This window comes from Acanthopagrus latus, chromosome 15 (assembly GCF_904848185.1).
Source record: "Acanthopagrus latus isolate v.2019 chromosome 15, fAcaLat1.1, whole genome shotgun sequence".
NCBI classification, from domain to species: Eukaryota; Metazoa; Chordata; class Actinopteri; order Spariformes; family Sparidae; genus Acanthopagrus; species Acanthopagrus latus.
Window position 1 is genome coordinate 23,758,487 of NC_051053.1, and position 22,894 is coordinate 23,781,380.

At 43.2% G+C, this 22,894-nt stretch overlaps 1 protein-coding gene across 1 annotated transcript; it reads right to left on the bottom strand.

Moving 5' to 3' along the window:
• Nucleotides 1-5,467: 5,467 nt before the first annotated feature.
• LOC119033495 (actin-related protein 2-A) lies at nucleotides 5,468-16,979 on the bottom strand. The gene is made up of 9 exons (XM_037123667.1): nucleotides 16,798-16,979; nucleotides 14,136-14,246; nucleotides 12,186-12,401; nucleotides 12,022-12,094; nucleotides 11,447-11,583; nucleotides 11,004-11,153; nucleotides 8,929-9,074; nucleotides 8,319-8,451; nucleotides 5,468-5,872 (listed from the first exon to the last, which is right to left on the bottom strand). The coding sequence occupies exons 1-9, from the start codon at nucleotides 16,843-16,845 to the stop codon at nucleotides 5,702-5,704; spliced, it is 1,185 nt and encodes a 394-aa protein (XP_036979562.1). The 5' UTR covers nucleotides 16,846-16,979; the 3' UTR covers nucleotides 5,468-5,701.
• Between the last annotated feature and the right edge of the window lie 5,915 nt (nucleotides 16,980-22,894).

Here is a 22,894-nt window from a genome sequence, read left to right on the forward strand (position 1 = left end):
AAGATGTCTTTTTTTCCCCGGCTGCCTCCCTCCTCAGCGGGAACATGTGATAGCCATCGTGGACGTCGAGCTGTTTCACTCAGGATGTCTCTGGAAAAGCATGTGGGCGATAATGATGGAGCGCGAGAGAGAGAGAGAGAAGGGGAGGAGGAGGGAGAAGAGAGAAGAAAAAGAAGGTCCCCGAGGGCTTTTGGGGGCCTGCTAAGCAGCTCAACGGCTGCAAACAGCATCACGGTCCACATGTGCAAACATTTAAGATATCTGCTCGTGTAATGGGGTCAGCGTGGCCCCTCTCTGGGTGCACGAAGCAGCGGCGCTCGCAGGAAAACGGGTGGCTCGTCCTGCACCAGTGCCGTGGTCTCACATGCAAAGACTGGAAGAAATGTCATGTTTCCCTTTTTTATTTTTCTGTACATTTAGCAACGTCTGAGTCCGTATTGTTCCCCCCCCCCCCCCCGTCAGACCTGAACTCCCTCGTAAAGCCACGCTGCGCTGAGATGTTGCCAAAGTAGAGATTAGAAGGAGCCAAGATAATTGTTTAAGCATTGCCTGACCGAGTCCAACCCTGCACCTGAGATAAACCTCAAGACTGCAGAGGAAAACATCCCTCTACTCCCACCCTGTGGAAAATGTTTCAGCCGATAAGGGTCGGTGCAAAAAGGCAACCCACCAACCAGCGATGTTCATCGAGGCGTTAGAGGAAAAAAAAAAAAGACGACTGAAGCAGCAAATGTGAAAGTACTGAGAGTGAGGAATGAATCCTGCGTCACACTGCTGATGTTTTAATGTGTTAGAGGTCATGTATCAGTTATTATTATTGATACGTCACGTAAAACTATGGGTGATATTTAAAATGACGGGAAAAAAAACTGAGTGAGCAGCAACAATCGCAAAACGAAATGATAACAGAACAGACAAAACGTGGAAAAACAAACTCAGGCACATAGATTTCTATAAAGGTGTCGATTTCGCCACAAGGCCACAGAGTTGAAGCGGCGCCGCATTTGAATTTAAAGGTGTAGTTTGTAAGAAATGACCAGAATTCAAAGGGAACCTCCAGAACTGTAGGGGGCAGCAGAACCGCCTCTCACTGCGCTGGACTCCATACTGTTTGTTTGTGCTGTCTGTGGATCGTTTTCACATCTTTATACTTAACTGGATGATTAATCTCCACCGAAGCAGAGGCGACTGTGGAAACGAGACCAAGGCAGTTATGGCGGGTTTAATGTCATTTAAGTCGAGTTTTACGATGAGTTAAAGAGGCAGTTACGCTCGCCTGATGCCAAACGCCAAATTTCCAGCCTCCAACCAGAAGAAGCACAATGAAACCAGAATTCCTGCCTGTAAACTGGGAGCACATTTATCTCCGCCGACTGCACAACGTTTGTAAAAGTCCTGTGAATGAAGTGTTTTCGTTTTCCGAATATAAAAGTGTCGTTTGCTACATCCTGTGTCATTTTCTCCTCCATTTTGTTCATAATGTGAGGAGGCTGCACTGCTGACAGTGTGAAGAAACATCATTTTGTTGCAGTCTGCCAAGGTTTTTGTTCACTTCTGCTGTCTTGCATGCTTTTGATGTTGGAAATTTGAGGTTTTGACGAGAGAATTCTGACCTCCGAGTTGGTAAAAAGGTGTATTTTTCTGTTAACTGAGGAAAATATATGGACAAATATGTCCTTCCTTTACCTTTTATTGTGGCAAACTCATCATTTTGACGTCTCCCAGCTGAAACTACGGCGGCTACGCTATCAGATTATCACCTGTTGCTGTACAAAGTGGTATTAAGAGACAGAACAGAGCTAGCTGTTAGCATGCTAACTTCTGTAGAGAGCTCTGCAGCACAATACATTAACATCTTTGACACAATTTCACACTCTGTTGATGAAGTTTAAATGATATTTCTGGCTACATCGTACAAACTGCCCCTCTAAGTTGAGAGAAATGTCTTAAATTCACATGAAAAGTGGCCTTTTTTGTTTTACCTGATGAGATTTTTCACGCTCAGGGGAGTAAAACGTACAACATTTCTTCCCCAGTGGTTGTAAAGGTGATGCTGAGAGCCGTCGAGCGAAGCGCCACTCCCTGACAACTGCACCGAAGCCAAGTATTTTAGTAAACGTCCTCGCGCTTCCCTTCCCCTCCGCGATGCCTGTTTGTGCCTCCGACGGGGAGGAAACTTCAAACGGCTCTTCAGAGGTAACAGTTCAGGGTTAAGAGGGAAGTGGCAAGAGTCGAGGGATTAAAATGGAACAGGGCCGGAAGAGTCTGGGTGAGATCTTTATTTCAGGCACGGAAAGAGAGGCTCTTCCTCTGGTGGCGCCAGTCCTCTGCCACTGTTCCATTTCCTCTTCCTCCTTCTGGTCTGTGTGCAGAGGCTCCGTCACCTCCGCAGCTCCATCCTCTCCTCTGGCAGCCGTTTATCTCCCAGCACATCTGATCTCACCTCCAGCTCCAAAGACCGGAGTCGCAAATAGTCAAACTGATGAGAAGATTGCGGTCAATTCTGCCTTTTTCCCTGCCAGCAAACAGGTCGAACGTTTGATGGTTCAAGAGGTCAAACATGAGAGTTTTCTGCTTTTCTTTGTCTTAGATCACAACAAACTGAATACATTTGGGTTTTCAGACCTGGTCGTACATTTAATGTCTCTATATTGTTAATATTTCACTGCTTTCAGTCGCTTTGTGGCCCAAATGAGTCATCGATTAATCAAGAAGATCAGTATTTTTAGAAGAAATGGTGAACAATATTGAAAACTTTAATATCCACGTCACATAATCTTTTTCTTTTGAATCATTTTATTCCAAGCTATAAATGAAGCAGCTATAAATAACCGTCAGATGCAGATCTGTCTTTCTTTCTGATTAATCGCTTGTTTTTGATATCTGGACTTCAATAGAAAAAAAAACTTGTAAACAGTAACAACAAAACCAGAAATCAGTCAATATTTCCCCTGATGATTACAGTCATAAAGAAGTTTCCACGTTGCCGAGCTGTAAGGAAATAAAACGCTGCGCACACGTTTCAGTATTAAACAGTGTCGTTTTCAGACGCAGCTGACAGAAACTGGGCCTAAATGAAAGCAGGACTATGTAATCCTCGCTGAGTAACAGCTACAAGTGATCGTCGAGGGATAAAGAGAAATGTGTAAAACACAGTGTAACATCAGCACAGTCACAGAGGAGTCATTATCTGTTAAGACTGCGGATTAACTGAGTCATAAAGGTGAATGGAGATCAAAACACTGAGCAAACAAGACGGCGTGGTGGATGGAGGCTGACAGAAAGGTTAGAAATGGAAACTCTTTGAAAGGGTTTTTTTGTGACGTTATTCAAGGTCAAGATGAACTTTAATGCTTCATCTCAGTTTTATTTGTGACACAGCAGAGCAGCAGGACTCATCTGTGTGACAGTACACGGATGTTTTCACTCTCTAAAATATTCAAAATTAAAATTAAGAGCGTATGTAGTGACACGGTGTGGACAGATTTCTCCTCAGTCTTCTCGAGAGGACAGTAAATTGTTCACGTTAGAAACTAAAAAGAACATGAAAGAAACTGAACTACAGAAAAGATGAACTGGGACTTTTGAAGCTGATACCACAATTAGGGAGGAAATAAAAGCCAATATTGACACATGAGCTGTAAAAGGAACATTTTCTGTCACGATTCCTCAAATGAGAATGAGATTAGACACTTTTGCATTACAACCTCTGAAAAAATTACATAATATCAGTGCAACAAATACACTGATACTGACATGACTTATCGTTTTTGGCCAACATATTTGTAGATTTGCCTCCAATTTTTTCCAATTCACTGCTGCTCTGGTTTTATATTGCTGTTAACGGAGCATGTTTGAGGTTTGGACTATTGGTTGGACCAAAATAAAAAGGCGATTCTTCTACTTGTAGCTGACTAAACAATATATCAGTCAGATGAGAACTGAATAAATTGTGAGTTTAGTTCGCAGTAGGTCTCCTGCTAAGTGTGACTGATGGAGAAGGTTCATTGAATATATTTTTTCCTAGTAAAACTCAGACTTGTGCACTCAGGGTTACTCTAATAAAAGTGTAAAACAGGTACAAAGAACCTACCGCACACACACATCCTTATAAATCACTTTTCTTTATTTAAATCAGCGTTAGGCAGTTATGCTATGAACAACACAGGAAAATAAAATTTAAAAAAAAAACCGTGACAAAAAGAAAAGACATTAAAACAAGAGATCCAGTTAACATTAACTGCACTTGGCACTGGATAAACGTTCATGGAAAGAAGAAGAAAAAAAAATATACACATTTATCATACTCAAAATAGAAGAAGTGCCTCCAGTAATCATTAAGTCAACCGTTGAGAGCGAAAGACTGGAGAACTTAAATGTGCTCTCGACAGGATTTCAGCATCCAGAAAATACCGTTTATTTATTTTTTTTGCTCTGCGCTCAAGATTCAATTCTCTCATCGCCGACCTGCGACTGCCTCCGCGCTTTGGTGGATCTGAAGGAATACGACAGGTGAGGTGCTCCGGTGTCGTCACCAGAGAGGAGGCAGCGGCGAGGCCGTCCGATGAGGAACCAAAAAAAAAAAAAAAAAAAAGCATCACCCGCCCCAAACACACACACATCCCACAAACCCCAAAGTACCATCACACACACCCGATGTCGAGCTCAGGGGGGTTTTCCTTTGTGTACTTGTCCCTTTTATAAATCAACCATCAATTCTTCATAAAAACATGGAGGAACTTCTGTTTCCAACAATACACTCCATTTACAATGGTAGTAGTGCACAGCAACAAAAGAAAAGAGTCAATGGAAAAACAAGAAATTAAAAAGATATAAATTGAACTCGTACATCCAACAACAAAAAGAAAAGAAAAAGCAAAAAAGTAATCCCTCTCCCAGAAAAGAAAAACTCATGATATTATTTATAAAAACCGACATAAAAATGTGATCAGTTCTCGCTCACCTGGAACAGATGCTGAAAGCGGCCCGTGGCTGTTTGTGGTGGACCCTGATTGTGATATTACGGCAAATTGCTTAGAAACTTTGCATCAATTTTTATCCTCTGCGGAGGTTTAACTGTCTCAAAACACTCGCTGCAGTGTTTACCTGCTGAATTTAATTCACAACAAACCTAGTAACAGGTAAACAAGCCAGAGTTAACATTCACCGCCCTGGTTTTTACACGTCGTCTACCAGAAAAATCAAAAATACACCAGCAGAGTGACATTAACCCTTCAATTTGTAGTCTAAGTGGAGGAGAGGTTTCAGTGTGGGCTTGCGTGGAAAAAGTGTGAGCCAATCCAAAACCAGGAGAGGAGAGAGGCAGAGAGGAGGAGAGAGGAGGAGGAGGAGGAGAGAGGAGGAGGAGGAGGAGAGAGGAGAGAGGAGGAGGAGGAGGAGAGAGGAGGAGAGAGGAGGAGAGAGGAGAGAGGAGGAGGAGGAGGAGGAGGAGTAGAGCTGGGAGGAGGAGGAGGAGAGAGGAGGAGAGAGGAGGAGGAGGAGGAGGAGGAGGAGGAGGAGGAGACGGCTCGATTCCCTCTGGTGTTTGAGGAGAGAAGAGCCAAAAGAGAGAAGAAGAGGGATAAATAGATATATACTCTGCAATGTGGGCGAGGGGAAATGTGTTTATGCCATGTATGTGTGTGTATCTGTGTGTATCTGTGTGTGTTTGTGTGTGTGTGTGGTCTGTCCGTCCAGTGCTTTATCTGACGGTGACTCCGAGTTTTTCCAGCACGCGGACTCCTTTCTCCTGGTACTCCTCCCGGGTCAGCCAGAAGTTGTCCTTGTCCTTCATGATGTCGGCCAGCACGGCTCCACCCAGGAACACCATGTGCTTTCGCCTGGGAGGATCCTCGATCCGGATCTTAAATTTCTGCAAGACAAGAGGACACAGAGACATTGAGAAAGGCCCCACGTAAACAAAGAAACATCCTGTAGTCTGTCGTGTCCTCATATTTTGTTTTTCTCAGTTGGTTTTTAATATCTTGTTTATTATTTGAATCCTGCCATTCATGTATTTCTGTTGATGCTTATTATTGTATTTTAGACATTTTTTGTCGCAGTGAAGCTCTTTGAAAATTTGACCCACCAAACCAACATTAAGGAACTAGCTAACTGTTGCTTTGCCTGCGTCACGGCCAAAAAGCTGCACTTGAACACATCGCGAAGACAACAAACAACAGCCAACAATCTCATACGTTGTGCGCCTGCATGACAGGAAATACGTCTCCACGCCACCAGGTGGCGGTAGTCTGTATTTGATGTTCACAAAGGAAAACCTGAGGACAGGAAATATACAAACTGTTGTTGACATAAAGCAGCATTTTGTGATGACTGTTTGCAACAGGTCTAATGGTGCCGAGCGAAACTCGGACGACAATCCGCTGTCAAAACAATCCCTCTTTTAGTTTGTTTAGTTCGGTGTGTAACATCTCTCAGTAGCCTAAACCAAAAACAAACTGAAAAATGCTTCTCAAGGCTGGCACATAGATATTCAAATGAAAATGTAGGACAGCAGCCAAGGTAAACGTTGGTGCCCAAGGCAGCGCAGCTAAACCAGCATTAGCAACAGTACAGCGCATAAATTAAAACAGCTGGTGGGATTAATATCTGGAGTCACACCTGTAACTCACAACTCCAAATGTGCCATCATAAGTGAAACGTAACACAGACGACAGAAAAAAAAAACAAGGGAACAAAAAATGAACCTTTGTATGAGGATTCTAATCACAAATGCAGCAGTTTGACATTAAATATTAATGTTGTTCGGTCGGGTAATGTTCGCATTTATTTGGTCCAACATTCACTCGCCTCTGAAAGGAAATATGTGAAGACAGCTGTCTGCCGCTTGTAGAATCGGCACAAATGAAAGTGGTAAAAAAAAGAAAAAAGAGTATTATTTCAAGTCGTAAAACCAAAACAATTAAGTTAAACATGCCTCAGGGCTAAGAAAAGCTGAGGGGAACCACTGAGTAATTCTTCTCTCTGGATTTGTTTCTACAAGTGACACATTTTTCCTGTGGCTTCAATTCATGTCGGATACAACTTACTCCCATGGAGACCGATTTTTAAAGACTGGAGAACTAACAAACATCACTCCTGCTGAATAATCCACTTTCTTGCTCTCTGTCTGAAAGCTCAGTATGTTTTAAAACACTCATATTGTCACTAAATAGGGTGAACGACACAGTTTCCATTTCTTGCTTACATGGCTAACGATCCAAGCTAACGGTGTAAGCTACTAATGAAGGTGGTGTATTTGACCATAGTTTTAGAGTTTGGATGACACGATGAGCATTTGGAATAGCAAGAACTGGAATAAACAACAGGAATGGATCATATTGATCCTTATTTATAGCGCTGTCAAACCTCCGTCGGCAGTTGAATCCACTGTAATAGACATGCTATATGTCAAGCGAACAAAGTATTCAGTATATATATATATAAAAAAATAATAAAAAATCAGGAATCTTTCAAAAAAAAAAAAAAACACACCATCACCACATAAAGATGTTAATTAAACAGTCTAAGACAGCGGCTGCAGTTGTGGGCAGTGAAGTAAAACACATCATGACTTCCTCTTAAGTGTATGACTCATCTGAATGTTTGTTTACAAAATGGTTCCGTTTAAAATCATCTGTGTCTTTGGGATGCTCACATGGAAAAGTAACGTAAGGATATTTTTCCAAAACAAGTGTGTGTAACTGGGAAGTGAACCCCACATGCAGCAAGATGTTATTAAGGTATTCTGTTAATTAAATGAATGTATTTTAACCTCTGGCACCACCTGGTGGTGGTCTGCATACACTGCAGATATCACATCACGCTCATCTTCGCCCTTATTACCTTGGAGATGTGTTTGAGACAGTTCAGGTATCGTCTGCACATGACTGAAGACATTTCATTTTTTCTACTCTGAACTCCAAGTGTGTGGAATTTACCGTCTTCAGGACAAAGGAGACACTGTCGGGCGTCAGTCACCGTTTGCACACTGAACCTAACTCAAGTATGTTCCCCTGTGGTTGTTGAACTTTTCTGGCACTTGACTGCACTCTCACATGTGGGAAACTCCACCCAGGCCAGCTTAAACAAACCCAGAGAATCAGCTGGAAACACTAATTCACACCAACAGAAATACCTGGTGCAGGAAAGAAGACTTTGGATCACCTGAATCCTGTATTTTTTTAAGAACGCACTGGTGGCAGTATAACTAATCATATTCTAAGTTAGGCTAAAATAATGTTTTGAAAGCCACAGTCATACTTTAAAACACATCTGAAGTATAAACATAAATGAGGCATTAGGTGTTGATGTCTCACCGAAAGCTTGTCAACATCTCCCTTGAGCACACGCTCCAGGTACAGCTGCTTGAGTTCCCTCTCCAGCCGAGAAGGCAGGCCGGGGTACATGGTGGATCCTCCTGATAACACGATGTGTTTGTAGAACTCAGGCCTGATGACGGGAAGACGTAAAGAAGGTGAGAAGCGGAAGAGACAAAACAACATGCAGACAGGAAGCAGCATCTTTAAATAATCCAGTAATGCTTCTAGTTTCCTTCTCTGCTGCTTTATTTTCTCATGTTGAGTCTGCAAATGTGGACGATTTAGTCCCTCAGTGAACTCTACAAAATACCTCAGAAAATAATGATCATAGAAGTGTGGCAGTCAATTTCCAAGCGCACGTTTTCTTGAATATTTCCAATCTTTTACACACCCAAAGATCAATTTTCATGCTTTCCATAGAGAACTCTGGTGAGCAAGAAATATTTAGTTTGATTTCCAAAACCATGAATGCGTCAATGGGAGCTCTGCTGGGTGGACACCAGCAATTTGCATATCTGTGTGTGTGTGTGCTGTGACTTGTTAGTCTTGTGTATGCATGTGTGCTGCAGCAGAAACAGTAAAGTATAAACTGATGCGTCCTCCTCACCTGGTGTCTATATCGGCGGCCTGGATGGTGTTGAAGAGGAGCTCGGCCACTCCGACGCCCTCCACGTTGATGAGGTGGGGCTGGAACAGAGCCTCCGGGGCCTCAAACCGCTCTCCTCCCACCTTGATCACACGACCATCTGGCAGCTGGAGAAGTGTAGGAGGGATGAGATGAAAAGAGAATGAAAAAAAGACATTCTGACACCGCTGAAGAGGTAGGATCTAATGTATGACTCAACGGAGAGTCATAAATCTTGAATGTAAGAACCAAGACTGATACTGTTCAGCGGCTGGTTGTGATGTATGAAAGGAAGTCAGAGCTCGTCAGAAAACCTTTTTAAAACAAAGGTTTATGTGTTTGAAAATAAAGTTCAGCACGGCTCAGATAATACTGTACGGCAAGTTAAAGCACAGAGAGTGTGGGCTCCAAACTGAGTCGAGTGAATGTGTGTGTGTGACTATAAAAAGGATTCATTCAGCCGAGGGCAGTGGGAGGAAGTGGAGCCCAGCCACCGCCGCAAAGTGGCTGCACAGGAAATGATGTAACGCACAGTTCAGGGCCCTTCGGCCACAGTTACATTGCCCTCCTTGTTTCGGCACACTCGCGCACGCAAAACGATACTTACACATACATGTTCACACACCTACAGACACACACACACACACACAGTCGCCTACACTAACCCAAACACTCATGGTCAGTGAGCTCTGAGACACAACATGTGCTCGGTAAGGCGTGCAGTAACACAGACTTCAGGGCCTGCGTTTAGATTCTGTGGTTCCCTCTGCAGGGAAAAAAGGGCCTTGGAAAGAAAAGCAAGCGTGGTGGAGGAGCGCTGCACCCCCATATGTTTGAGTCCCAGAGAAAACAGTTAGTCAGCAGCACTGCCCTGTCCTGAAGCAGCCAACAGAGCCAACGACAGGCATGTGGTAGTCTACTTAGCTCAGAGCAGAAACAGATTTAGTTACCCCATTAGTTTTGTCAAAATACTGCCACTTTTGAATAACAAATCCTTTCGGAGGGATTCTTTCTACAAACAGAGCTATTTTGAGCAGAAATGGGAAACTTGTGTGCATGTGGTGTTCATAAAAAGAACTCATTTGACATAAAAAAAGTCAACAAAACCCGAATTCCCTTGAGGGCTGGAAATATAGATGAGTAAATACTTTATCATTGAGCAATTACAGTGCATTTGTTTTCCTAAAATGAAAACATTCGTCAGGGTTCATACTGGACATCTTTAGAAGCACATATATTTTGGTGTGCTGTTTTGGATAAAGTGCTTTAAACCGTCTGAAACTGTAACTTGAAATACTTATGTAGCTTTATATTGGCTCAGCCTGGTTTATGGGACGTTAAGTGACATATTTTGAAACATGGAACTTTTTTGATTTGAACAACATCGTCTTCCTACTGGTTCTTTGTCCTCTTTATCCTGACATGCCGCTTCACTGTGTCCTGACTGGTTTGCTTGACCTCATGTCTGTAATATAAGTCATTCCTCTATTTCCTTAATAACAGATGTTCTTTTTATTAATATTGCTTTAAGGCTTATCTATTAGATGGGAGACAGCGGGGAAATATGCGGACAGGAAGAAGGATGATGCACCACCATGACCGTCCACAGGAAGACATGTTGGAATTAATTAAATCTGCAGAAAAAGATCTATCATATCTTCTCTCTGGGGGTCTTTATTTAAACATTTGTGCGATCTTTTATTGTGCTTCTCTGGTTAATCAAATTAAAATTTCCCCCCGTTTGATGCCAACAGATTGAAGGATGCGCGACATGTCCATGTGAGAGCAGCAGCCTGTTTTAAGGCCGGCAGCACACTGGCTACTGTATCTGCACACCTCATTAAGTGACAACCACAAACACCAGGTTACAAAGTGAGCTCAGCAGCAGCCGAACAACTTTGTCAAACAGCTCTCACAAACAGCCACGTGCGAAACTTCCTCTTTAAGTATTAATAGGGTGTCAGTACAAAGAACCTAAGCAGTGAAACCGTTCATGTGGCCTACATGTATAAATGTCATTTTTATTAACTGAAAATTAAAAATCTGCGGGTATCTACCGTGTATGATTCCACCAGCACGGTGGTCTCCAGAGCCAGCTTCTGCTCCTGCTCGATGTTGTAGCCAACGTAGCACAGCTTCTCCTTCATCATGCGAACCGTCTCAAAGTCCGCAGAATGGTTGAAGGCGTAACCCCTCAACAACAACAACTGCACCCAGAAACAAAGAAATAGCAGAAAGTTGGTCAGAAAGCTTTATTCTCTCGGGTGACTTGGGGAGATCTCTTTGATACGTCTCTTTAAACAGGAACTGGTACTTCCAGACTCTAGATTACTTCTTTTTAAAAGAAGATGATGCCCATTTTCCCTTCCTAAAAAGTCTCAACACTCCAGCAGATTTCTCATCCCAGCAGTTTAATGAAAATGCAAATTTAACACCCAGTTTTCTAATGACTAGCCGACTTTGTCTCACACCGACAGTCTGTTATGACTGACTGGATCACCTTGATGAGGTAGCGGGTGATGTCCCTGCCTGCGATGTCCAGGCGTCTTGTCAGGTGAGGCAGGCTGAAGCCCTCGTACACTGGACAGATGTGTGTCACACCGTCACCAGAGTCCACCACCACACCGGTCAGAAGGCCTAAAGCACACGCAGACAAACAAAAGTTAATAATCTACACTCTAACATCCAGGTGTGTTTGTTAAACACACAAAACCTGAAAAGATAACATGTTATGTAACAATTAACTGCTAATAGCTGCTAACAAGTTGGTATAAACTCCGACAGAGCAACACAGGGACCACAAGCAGGGCTGTGTGTTTGAAATCAGACTCACTGAAGGTGCAAACAGCTGCTTGAAGCACCACACAGGTGGGATTTAACATACCTGAACACTTATTTCACATTGTGTCTGTCACTGGAACATTGTGAAGTCATGTTCATGTTACTGTCTGGACTTTCTAGCACAAAGAACATCATATCAATCTAATTTGGGGGTGAAAGGAAGTCAATCGCAAAAAGGTTAATGTGTCTTTTTTATTAAATCTGCAGCACAACAATGTGAGCGTCTCTTCTCACCTTGGGCGTACAGTGTCAGCACGGCTTGAATAGCAATGTAGACCCCTCCAAACTGGTAGGTCTCAAACATCACCTGCAGCAAAAGCCACAAGACGTCAAATACAGCAGAAAAATAAAGAAATCCCCCCCCCCACACACACACACAGCTTCAAACATAAATGTACCTCAATGATTTTTTCGCGGTTCTTGGTGGGGTTCATGGGGGGCTCGGTCAGCAGGATCTTGCAGTTGCGGGAGTCGATGTTGAGCTTCTCTGGGCCGAAGGTGTAGTCCCACAGGTGCTTCATGTCATCCCAGTTCCTGACGATGCCGTTCTCCATGGGGTAGTTGACTTCCAGCATGGAGCGCAGCTCGCTGGCCTCGTCCCCCACCATCAGGTCCTGGAGGGAGAGGTCAAAGGTCAACACAGATAAATATTTAGCAGCTCTGCAGTGTAGCCCCCCCACGTTTGGATCATTCAGAGTCATTTAGACTACGTGTCAGCACTGAGTATTGGTTTACAGTAATACAATTAGTCATTTCAACTTGCCCCTTTGGATTTCCAATCTCATAAAATGAGATTAAGTGGATCATCAAGCTTTCACTCGCCTTGAAACGAGTCATCTGTCAGATAACAACATTCACATTCATGTCCTCGCCCAAAGTGGCTTTTGGCTTTAAAACTCAGTTACCCAGCATGCACAACAAGCCATTATTTTCCATGCATCTACACCTGGAAACACTTGTGTTTCCCTCCAGCTACAGTAAACCACTCGTTTTAGTACGTTTTGAACTAGCTGCATGCAAGGCAGCCTGGCAATGTAAACAACTGCTGGGTTAGAGCTCAGTGTTAGCCACAGTCAAGCATCTCACGTTCCATTTGGAGACATCAAAAGCCCACTGAAGGCAGCCATTTTATGGGTTCATCCTGTGTGCTTTGGCATTAACAAAGTACCAGTCACAGGCATTGCCTCCATGTGGTCTCAATAAAAAAAGAAAAGTCAAAAGAAAAACAGAAAAACAGATGTGCTTCCGTCTCCAACGTTCAGCTGTCTGCCATGCTTCCTCGAGCTCGGACACTTCCTTGCACTTGTAAAGGTGAAACACTCACAGATTCTGGGGGCAAACGCTCTGAACTGGACATTCCTCAAATAGATTATATGTTATGACAGTAAAGCAAACAGATCTGTGATGCCTATATGAACAATATCTATCATTTGGCACCGAGCGTTCCAGCTGCAGCTGACACTTTAAGTTCTTTTTAGCTGAAAAATGGTGTGATTATTTCGGTCCTTTTAAAGCAGCAGGAATGACGGGGGGTGGAGCTGTCAGGATGCACCAGCAGATCAGAGACTCAGAAAATGGAATCGGTCCAAAATCTCTTTTAGCACTCCATCGATAACAGCTGGCCCATGATTCATTACAGCCATTTCTGCAACAGTTTGAGCCCGGAGCGATGAGTGCATTAACGTACATCTATCTGACTCTCTGCCACTGATTAGACCAACAACAACTCAAACTCAATCCCCTAAAAGTCTGCAACTGGTTGGGATGTGGTAAAATGAAATCATTGGGTGAGTAAAGAAAAACACACCGGACAAAAACAAAAAAGGAAGACAGCTTTATTTTCAGCTGAGATCAAAACATGACACAACTCTCCGAGCAGGCAGGAACAGGAGGCGCACACACACCAACCTCAACTTACCATTTTCTGGGCATTCTACTTCATCGTGTGGGGAACAAAACATGGAGGAAGAGGAAGGTAGATGTTTTTTTTAAGAATAGGACTGAATAAACAAAAGAAGACTGGAATAAACAGGAGAAAGATAGAGAAAGGCTTCATGCTAAAATAAAGGGAAACACTCTGTTGACTTGATCTACCAATCTATCATCATTTCGAAGAAGTGCACTGGAGGAACTAAAAGGTGGAACTCAGTATAAAATTACAGCAGGTCTTCTAGAGTGATAATGGCTTTAATGTTGCGCTCATGTTACAAACCGACATTGCTGTTTAGTGCCTGATTTCATCTCTTGCTTTTCCACTCTGGCCATTTCCCGGGTTATATTCTTTAATCACAGGTGTCCCGATCCATTCGCCATATAAAAACACTCATTCCAGTCGGACCAGTTCTTACCTTAATCTCAATGTTTCCCACTTTGGCTGTCGAGCGGATGATGGGCCTCCCAACAAGCGCAGGGAATATGTGCTCTGGGAAGTTGGAGCCTGCATAGCCGCACTTGACAAACTAAAATAGAGAGACAAGAAAAAAAAAACACAAGGAGGGGAAGTGATGAGAAAATATATTTAAGTACCGATGAGATAAACGCTGCAGCAGAGCACGACCTCACCGTCACCCTGCTGATAACGGTGGACTTCATTAGCATTTAGGCCGAGATAAAAATGTAACCACAGACGCTACAATCCCAGGAGCTTCATGTGTGTATGTGCGTGAATCCAGCACAATGATGGAAAACGTTTGATGATTTTAAGGCTTATAAATGCGGTTCAAGTGCAATATTCAAATTCCAGTAGCTGCATTTCTTCATAAAAGGTCAAATGTGTGACAAAACAGCATGAAAATGAAGAACTGCAGCGCTGCAGAGATGACCTGGCCTACAAATCTCATCCTATCTTAGCAAAAATGATCATTCTCACTTATCTTAAATTATATCGTAAGCCCTGAAAAAATACAATTTTGGTTGATTTCATTTTATATACAGTCATCAAAATGGTTAGATGGATCTTTTGACATTTTCAAAATCCATAACAAGCTCAAACATGACAACGTCCTTAAAAAGCAGTATGACATAACTATACTATATCATAATAGAAATCCCAAGCACTGTGTTGCCGGGCAGATCAAGCTACTCAGAGTCAACTGCACTCAGCTACAACAGTAACATGAGTCAAGGAAAAGACCATATTCAAGCTGAATCATAGTCTTTATTACGATGTCTAAAATTGCAGACAGTTTCCAGTTTCAGATTAAAACACTGACATCACGTCAAGATCTTGCACAACGCCATTTTCCCCATCATGCAAGTTGTAAAGCTGCAACACACGGTTTTACACAATCCCTCCTCTGCAATACTGGTAACATAAAACATGCCTGTGTGTAATGTATACATAAGTCTGTTGGATTTAAATGGTTCAGTGTTCATGATTGAACGATTTTTCAGCATTTGTAACCTCAAATTATGCAAAAATGAAAAAGAGATCATTAAGACTTGTTTGCAAACCTTACTGTGTCAAAGATGATCTACTTAATTCAAGCAATCAGTGCACACAGTTTGCTGCCGCCCTGTAGCAACATGAGAAATGGGTTGAAGTTTATAAGAGGAACAAGCGAGAACACACAGAGACCGTCTGAAAAAAAATGTCATTCAAATCAGTGGCTGCTCTATTAATACTCTTACAGAAGCAGTCCACCATCCGCAGGGGGATTTTATCAAAAGATTGTGATTTAAACCAAACAATTCAGAGTATGCAGCTGCATGTGCCTGCAGATATGAAAAGTTAAACTAACAGATTCAACGGTGGCCGATGATGTAAAATAGCACCTATCAGTGCCGCGAACAGCGTCAGTGACATATATGGCTGTGGTTTCTGACTCTTCTCACTTCCTCTTGACTTCTCGGTTCAACCCGGACAACAGAGGAAAAGGTTTGTTTCTGGCATCACACAATGCTCTTGAAAAAGGCACATCTAAAAAAAAAAAAAAAGCCTCATCAGTCACTCAGCAACATGCTGAGCAAACATCCTCTTTCACTGCTGACATGATTTAGAAAGGAAGTCTGTACAATCAAAAGAAGCAGTGATACCTGCACTTAAATACACATCTGCAGAAGTTGTATGTGTTATAAGCTGGTTTGGGGTAAAAACTGCTTGCTCAGCTGCTTGAAAATCCCCTAAAATTCACCAGCCTTAATGGACGGTTTGAGCAGCCAGCTAGGTTGTGATTAAAAGACCAACAAAATGTTTCCTCAGCTGTGCAGAGATGGCCAACACTGGACTGGCTATTTTCCACTACACTGACTGACTTACACACCCACAAATTCCTAAAATGTCTGTCAAGGCGCTATTAGCAAAAATAGAGCTGAGAAGAGAGAATGCATACGTACAAAAAAAAAAAAAAAAAAAAAGGCCAAAAGTACGTATACTCGTATTTGACATTTATATCCGGGGTGCTGGTGCTAGCTGCTGCACAGGAAAACATAAAAGGTGGTTCCTCAATTAACCTGACACGGCCTAGCTAACCTTACACCTAGCCGACGTTGATTATCAGCACAATTATCGATTTGATGCTCTTTAACGTTAAACAAACTGTACACCATAAATGGCTCTGCATAAAAAACAAATCAGTGAAGTAACCGACGCAGCTGCCAGTCACACACACACACAGAAAAAAAACAAGACAGCCAGCTGTTAACTACATGCTAGCAGCAGGCTAGCAGGCTAGCTAGCTGCTTTAGCTTGGTAACGGTTGATGGCCAATGAGCGAATACTCGTCTTTTTCAATTCAGGGGCTCATGTGTGTGTGGTACCTTTACTCAGAGCTGTGTATTCGTGATTTATGCGGACGCGTGAACCCACTCCACGTGCCGGTTCCGTGTCGGGTCTGGATGAATGAAAATTAGCAGGCTAACAGGCTAAGCTAGCTACCCACCCAGTTAACGCTAGCTAGCTTGGTCGCTGACAGCCCCACTTCCTGTTTCAGCAAATCGGTCGACTCAAACGCCGCCCTGAGAAGAAAGCAGCGGATTCATAGCGTGTCGGACCAAAACGAGCGAACTTACCCCGGTCCCATTGTCACAGACCACCACTTTCCTTCCCTGGCTGTCCATTATATAAAAGCCCAGTTGCCGCTGAACCTCCCTCAACTTTCTTCGGCGAGCCGGAAGGAAGACACACCAACCCGGCCGAGCGGAGGAAGGGAAGGGTGCTCATCCGGTGCGTTCAAGTGACAGGCACTCCCTCCAAGAGAGGACATGCTGAGCTGTCAGGGGCTGATTCACAATCATAACAAAGGCACTGACTTACTGCAGTGATATAAACAATGTTATCTGAAGTGCTGCTGCCTGCACGTATGCAGAAACTCAATATCCGCCTTTAAAAAAGTGCAACTTCAAGTTAAAATCCTCTCATGAGGCTTAAAAATATCAGTTGTATTCTCTTAAACAGAGCTAACAGGCTAAGTCCTTAAAAATCACGCACACGCGTCAAGAGATTATTTTTAATTTGAAGTTTATGGATAAAAAAACGTAATAAACATGGTATAATATTGAAATAATGAAAATTATCTGCAGCATTATGCGGAAAGAGAGTGAAAGATTATCATGAAAAACATTTATATATTAATTTTGATATAGAGATAGTCAGTCTGTCTCTGTATGATGTGAAAAATGTATAATATTAAAGCTACTATGGGAGAATTTGATATTTTGCTGATTTTGGAGGCTCCAGCGGACAAAAAATAATGTTTGTATTGTCAAAACCTCAATATAAAATGTCAAAACAAATTTATCTAAAGAAAAATTCTCCTTCTGGTGTGACAGGTTGAAAAACCAATATACTTATACATTGTTACGGATTAAAAGGATATAAATTCATGGTCTGTAATAATATTAAAATCTGTTGAGGTAAGAAACATTATTCATAAGAGTTAAAAACGGGTTAAAATGCTATAAGAATGTTTATTTGATACTGTTTACATTCATTTGTATTGTTAAATTTAAGCTTAAGTAGTTTTGATCTGTGATCTATAGAGTGATCTTGATCTGAGACTCTGAGATCGATTGCTTCTGGCTCCATTCACATACCTGGGGGATTCGCGGTATTTTTCCTCATTGCAGTAAACAATGAGCAGAGGAAAAGACGCTCTATCACTGTAGTGATTATTTCTCCCCTGTTTCAGGTATATTGTTATATTTAACAACACAAACGTGTATGTAACTGGTGGTTAATATGTTAAGAGCATTGAGAAAGTGTTGTGATGAATTTTGACAATGTTTAAGTTTCGTTTTGCCGAGAGGACGAAAGTGTGTTTGCTAGCTAAAAAGTCTGGAAGCTGTGCCGAGCCGCTATGCTGCCGCCATTGTGCGCCGCACGTTGTTCACGTCTAGCTTTGCGTTCCCTTCCTGTTAAATTTGCAGTATGTCATGCAGTCTTAAACTAAACTAAAGTGATTCCAAGTTAGCTTGGTGGACTGTAGGAATATTTGGTGCTTCAAAATGAGATGTTTGTTTCAGAAGGACACTATTAATCTACTGTAATATTGTGATTCAGACAGAATGTACATTTTTATGTTAAACATGTTTGTATTTTTGTATTTGTGCTGATGTACAAAAGATTGCAGTAAACAATGAGCAGAGGAAAAGACGCTCTATCACTGTAGTGATTATTTCTCCCCTGTTTCAGGGGCGTAACATTTTGGAGGCACCGCTGGGATTGCTGTTCAGATGTCTGGTGGCCACAACCTGTTCATCAAATTCTGAGCCAGCTAAATCCCCCCCACTACAACTCAGGCAGGTTGCAGTAAGGACGCTGTTGCTGTTCAAGGAGAGTTGGAGGCTGGTGGTTAAGTACATGTCATCTGAGGCCATTCAGAGATCATCAGGGACAGTAAAGACCTTCCAGTTTTGAGTAAACTCTGGCACAGTTAAAGCCCCCCTGCGCTGCCATGATGACAACAACGTTGGAAGAACTACAGGAAGAGGTAGTAGGAGCATTGCACACCCTGACAAGAGAAGATTTACTGGAAATCTGCGATTTTCTCAACATATCTGGGGAACAAAGAGCAAATGTTAAAGGAAAATCCCGCATATCATTGGTGATTCACATAATGAAGTACCTTGAAAGAGAGGAAGTAACAGAGCTAGAAGATGAGGGCATGTCGGAATTGCTGCTCTTGAAAGACAAAATTATGGATAACGAAACAGTACAAACTGAGCAGTATAGTGAGACAGCAGGAACACACACAGGAACAGAGGAACCAAGGACTGTAAACAAGCATCCAGAATTGAGGCTCAAGCAGCCTACCCCAGATAATGCAACAGCTAATGAGTTAATGTCCCAACCCAAGATCACTGCAGGCCCTCAAGTGAGTGTGCAGCTTTCAGGCAGTACCCAGCAACAACCAGGTCAGTACTGGCGTAAAGATTTCAAGGTTTCAGGTCAAATAGGTGAACCTGGCCAGAGAGATAGACTGACGTTTTCCAGCCTTGCTCACCAGATTGAGAATGGGCTTAACAGGGGTCATACTGAGATGGAAATAGTAGATGCTGTTATTAGGGCTATTTCTCCAGGCTTGCAGCTACGTAGTTACTTGGAGGGAAAACCCCAGCTAACTCTCCCCACACTCAGGCGCATCCTGCGTTCCCACTTCCAAGAGAAGAGTGCTACAGAGTTGTACAAGCAGCTAGCTGCAGAAGTACAGCAGAACAAAGAGACCCCTCAAAGCTTCCTAATGCGAGTTTTAGACCTAAAACAGAAAGTTCTATTTGCATCGCAAGAGTCAGAATCCGGGCTTAAGTATGACCCAGCCCTAGTCCAGCGCATGTGTTTACATACAGTACTCACGGGTTTACAAAATGACAGCATCAGAATAGACATGCAGCCCCTTTTGCTAGATGCTGACAGCTCAGATGAGCTTTTGCTAGAGAGATTAAACATTGCCTGTGCTAATGAGACAGAGAGGAGAAACAAAAAGAAATTTAGCACTCCACAGACAACCACAAGTGTAAACGCTATCCAGCCAGAAGACCCGCCAGCTGCAAAGTGCCCTGGGAGGGAGACCAAAGTAAAGGTACCTCCTGAGCTTTTAACAGAGTTAGCAGAGCTTAAGACAGGTGTTGCTTCTCTTAAGGGCCTCAGTGCAGAAATTGCTCAGATTAGAGACACACTGCAGCAGCCAGTGTTGCAGCCACAGCCCTATGCCCCACCTTCAGTCGGAAGGCCAGCCAGGGACCCCCAGCTGCCTGCTCCACAACAGCGGCACTATGGAAGTTACAGCCAGCCCCAAGCACCCATTGCAATGCAGCCCCAGTGTGCACCCCACCTGTACACCAACCACCCTGTTTATGCTCCCAGGAGATGTTTTGTCTGCCAGCAGACTGGATCAGATGAACGCTGCAATCACTGCTACAGATGCGGCAGTGGAGAACATTTTCAAGCTGGATGTAAAATCAGAAGGGCTAGACAGTCAAGAGAGGCCCCTTTAAACGAGGAATGGGTAACACTGCGGGACAAGTGTTAGCCATAGCAAGCAGAAAGTCCCAGGAATGTGCAAATTGTGATAATGTATGTTTACCGAAGGAACTGAAACAATGCTCATCTTGTAAAGAGACACTGTATTGTTCCAGAGCATGTCAGAAACAACATTGGACTGAACATAAGAGAAAATGCACTCACCTGACAAGCGGTGGTGAAAAGTCTCCCCGTAAAGACAAAAGTGCCCATTACCTGCCGTCCCCGGTCCCAGCTGACCACACCCATAAGGTCACCTCCCTAGTTGGCAGGCAGTGTCTTATTGAATGCTATCTCAATGGTCACCAACTCCAAGCTTTATGGGACACAGGCTCTCAGGTGTCAATCATTGATGAAGCATGGAAAAATGAATATTTACCAAATGCTAGACTGAGAGACGTTTCAGAAATCCTTGACTCACATGATGATCTGACATTGACTGCAGCAAATGGAGCTGAAATGCCTTACCTGGGATGGATTGAGACAACTTTCCAGCTAGCCTCTGAAACTGACCAAAGGGAAGAACTGATCATTCCAGTGCTGGTGATGAAAGGATGTCACCTGTCCCACCCCATCATAGGTTTCAACGTTATTGAACACATCCTGACAAAGACTGAGAAGACTAAACAGTACAGTGCTGTGAGAAAGGCTTTCCCAAGCCTCAAAAGAAACAAGGTGAAAGCTTTTATACAGGCTGTAAGTACAGAGCATATGGACGAGTATGCAGTGAAGACAAAGAGAGAGGGGGTTATAGTCCCAAAACACACTAGTGTTCCTGTTGAGTGTCGTGTATTGGCCCATCCCTTTAAAGAGGACATGACTATGTTATTTCAGCCAGACCTGAATCCCCAGTGGCCAGATGGTCTTGAGTTCTATGACATATTAGTCAGCGTCAGGAAGGCCACATTCCCAGTAATCACGATTGAGGTCTCTAATCCATCTGACCATGATATTGTGTTGTTAGGACGTACTTTAATTGGCACAGTACAGTCCATTATGACAGTGTTCCCTGCCCAAATCTTTGAAAAAGCTCCAAAACCAGCTAAAGTGAATCACATCAGTACACATAGCCCATGTAACGGTAGTGAATGGTGGGATCCACCTGTAGATTTGAGCCATTTGGATACAAATCAGACACAGATAGTTAGGCAGATGCTTAGAGAAGAGTGTCATTCCTTCTCAAGATCAGACAATGATATTGGCTGTATTGGAAGATTACAAATGACTATCTCCCTCAAAGACCCTGAACCAGTCAAACGCACTTACATGTCAGTGCCTAGACCACTGTACCAGGAGATGAAGAGTTACCTCCACGATCTAATAGCACAGGGCTGGGTAAAGAAATCAAACTCTTCATACTCCTCACCTGTTGTGTGCGTTAGAAAAAAAGATGGCACCCTCCGGTTGTGTATAGACTACAGAGACCTGAACAGAAAGACCCATCCTGACCGCCAGCCTATCCCACGGGTCCAGGATATCATGGACAGTTTAGGTGGTAATTCCTGGTTTTCTCTCTTAGACCAGGGGAAAGCTTACCACCAGGGATTTATGTCTGAAGAGAGCAGAGCAATGACAGCTTTTGTTACTCCCTGGGGACTTTATGAGTGGATACGCATTCCTTTTGGCCTCATGAACGCACCTGCTGCATTCCAACGTTGTATGGAGGAATGTTTGGAAGGGCTGCGGGATGACATCTGCATCCCCTACCTGGATGACACACTGGTTTTCAGTAAAACCTTTGACAGTCATGTGGACAACATGCGAAAAGTATTAAAACGTCTCAGAGAATATGGCATCAAACTCAAGCCAAGCAAGTGTCATCTCTTCAAACCTGAGGTCCGTTATTTGGGCAGGATAGTCTCTTCAGAGGGCAGCAGAGTTGATCCTGCTGATTTTGAAGCAGTAAGGGCGCTGAAAGACACAAGACCAGAGACTGTGGGCCAGCTCAGAAAAATGCTTGGTCTACTCACATATTACAGGCAATACATTAAAGACTTTTCCACAAAGGCCGGTTGCCTGTATGACCTCCTGAAGGCAGACAAAAATGAGACCCAAGACAGCACGATGAAACCAAAAACAAGGAAAGTCAGCCATGTTGTGCCTTCAAACAAGCCAATTGCATGGACTGACCAGCACCAACAGGCACTTGAACAGCTGATTGACTGTTTGCTCAACCCGCCAGTTCTAGGTTTCCCAGATTTTACTGAGCCATTCATTGTACATACTGATGCATCGCATCAGGGTTTGGGGGCGGTGCTGTATCAAAAGCAGGATGGCAAGCTCAGAGTCATCGCTTATGGCTCCCGAACATTGACAGCAGCTGAGAAGAATTATCACTACCACGCAGGCAAACTAGAATTCTTAGCGTTGAAATGGGCAATCACTGACAAGTTCCGTGATTACTTATACTATGCTCCAACATTCACTGTGTATAGCGACAACAACCCGCTCACCTACATCCTGTCCACTGCAAAACTGAATGCGACCACTTCAAGGTGGGTTGCAGAGTTGGCTGATTTCCACTTTACAATCAAGTACAAGCCAGGAAGAGAAAACGGCGACGCAGACGCTCTGTCGAGAATGCCTCTGGATGTGGAATCACTGATGAGAGACTGTTCTGAGGAGCTGCCGCCCGACACCATTGCTGCC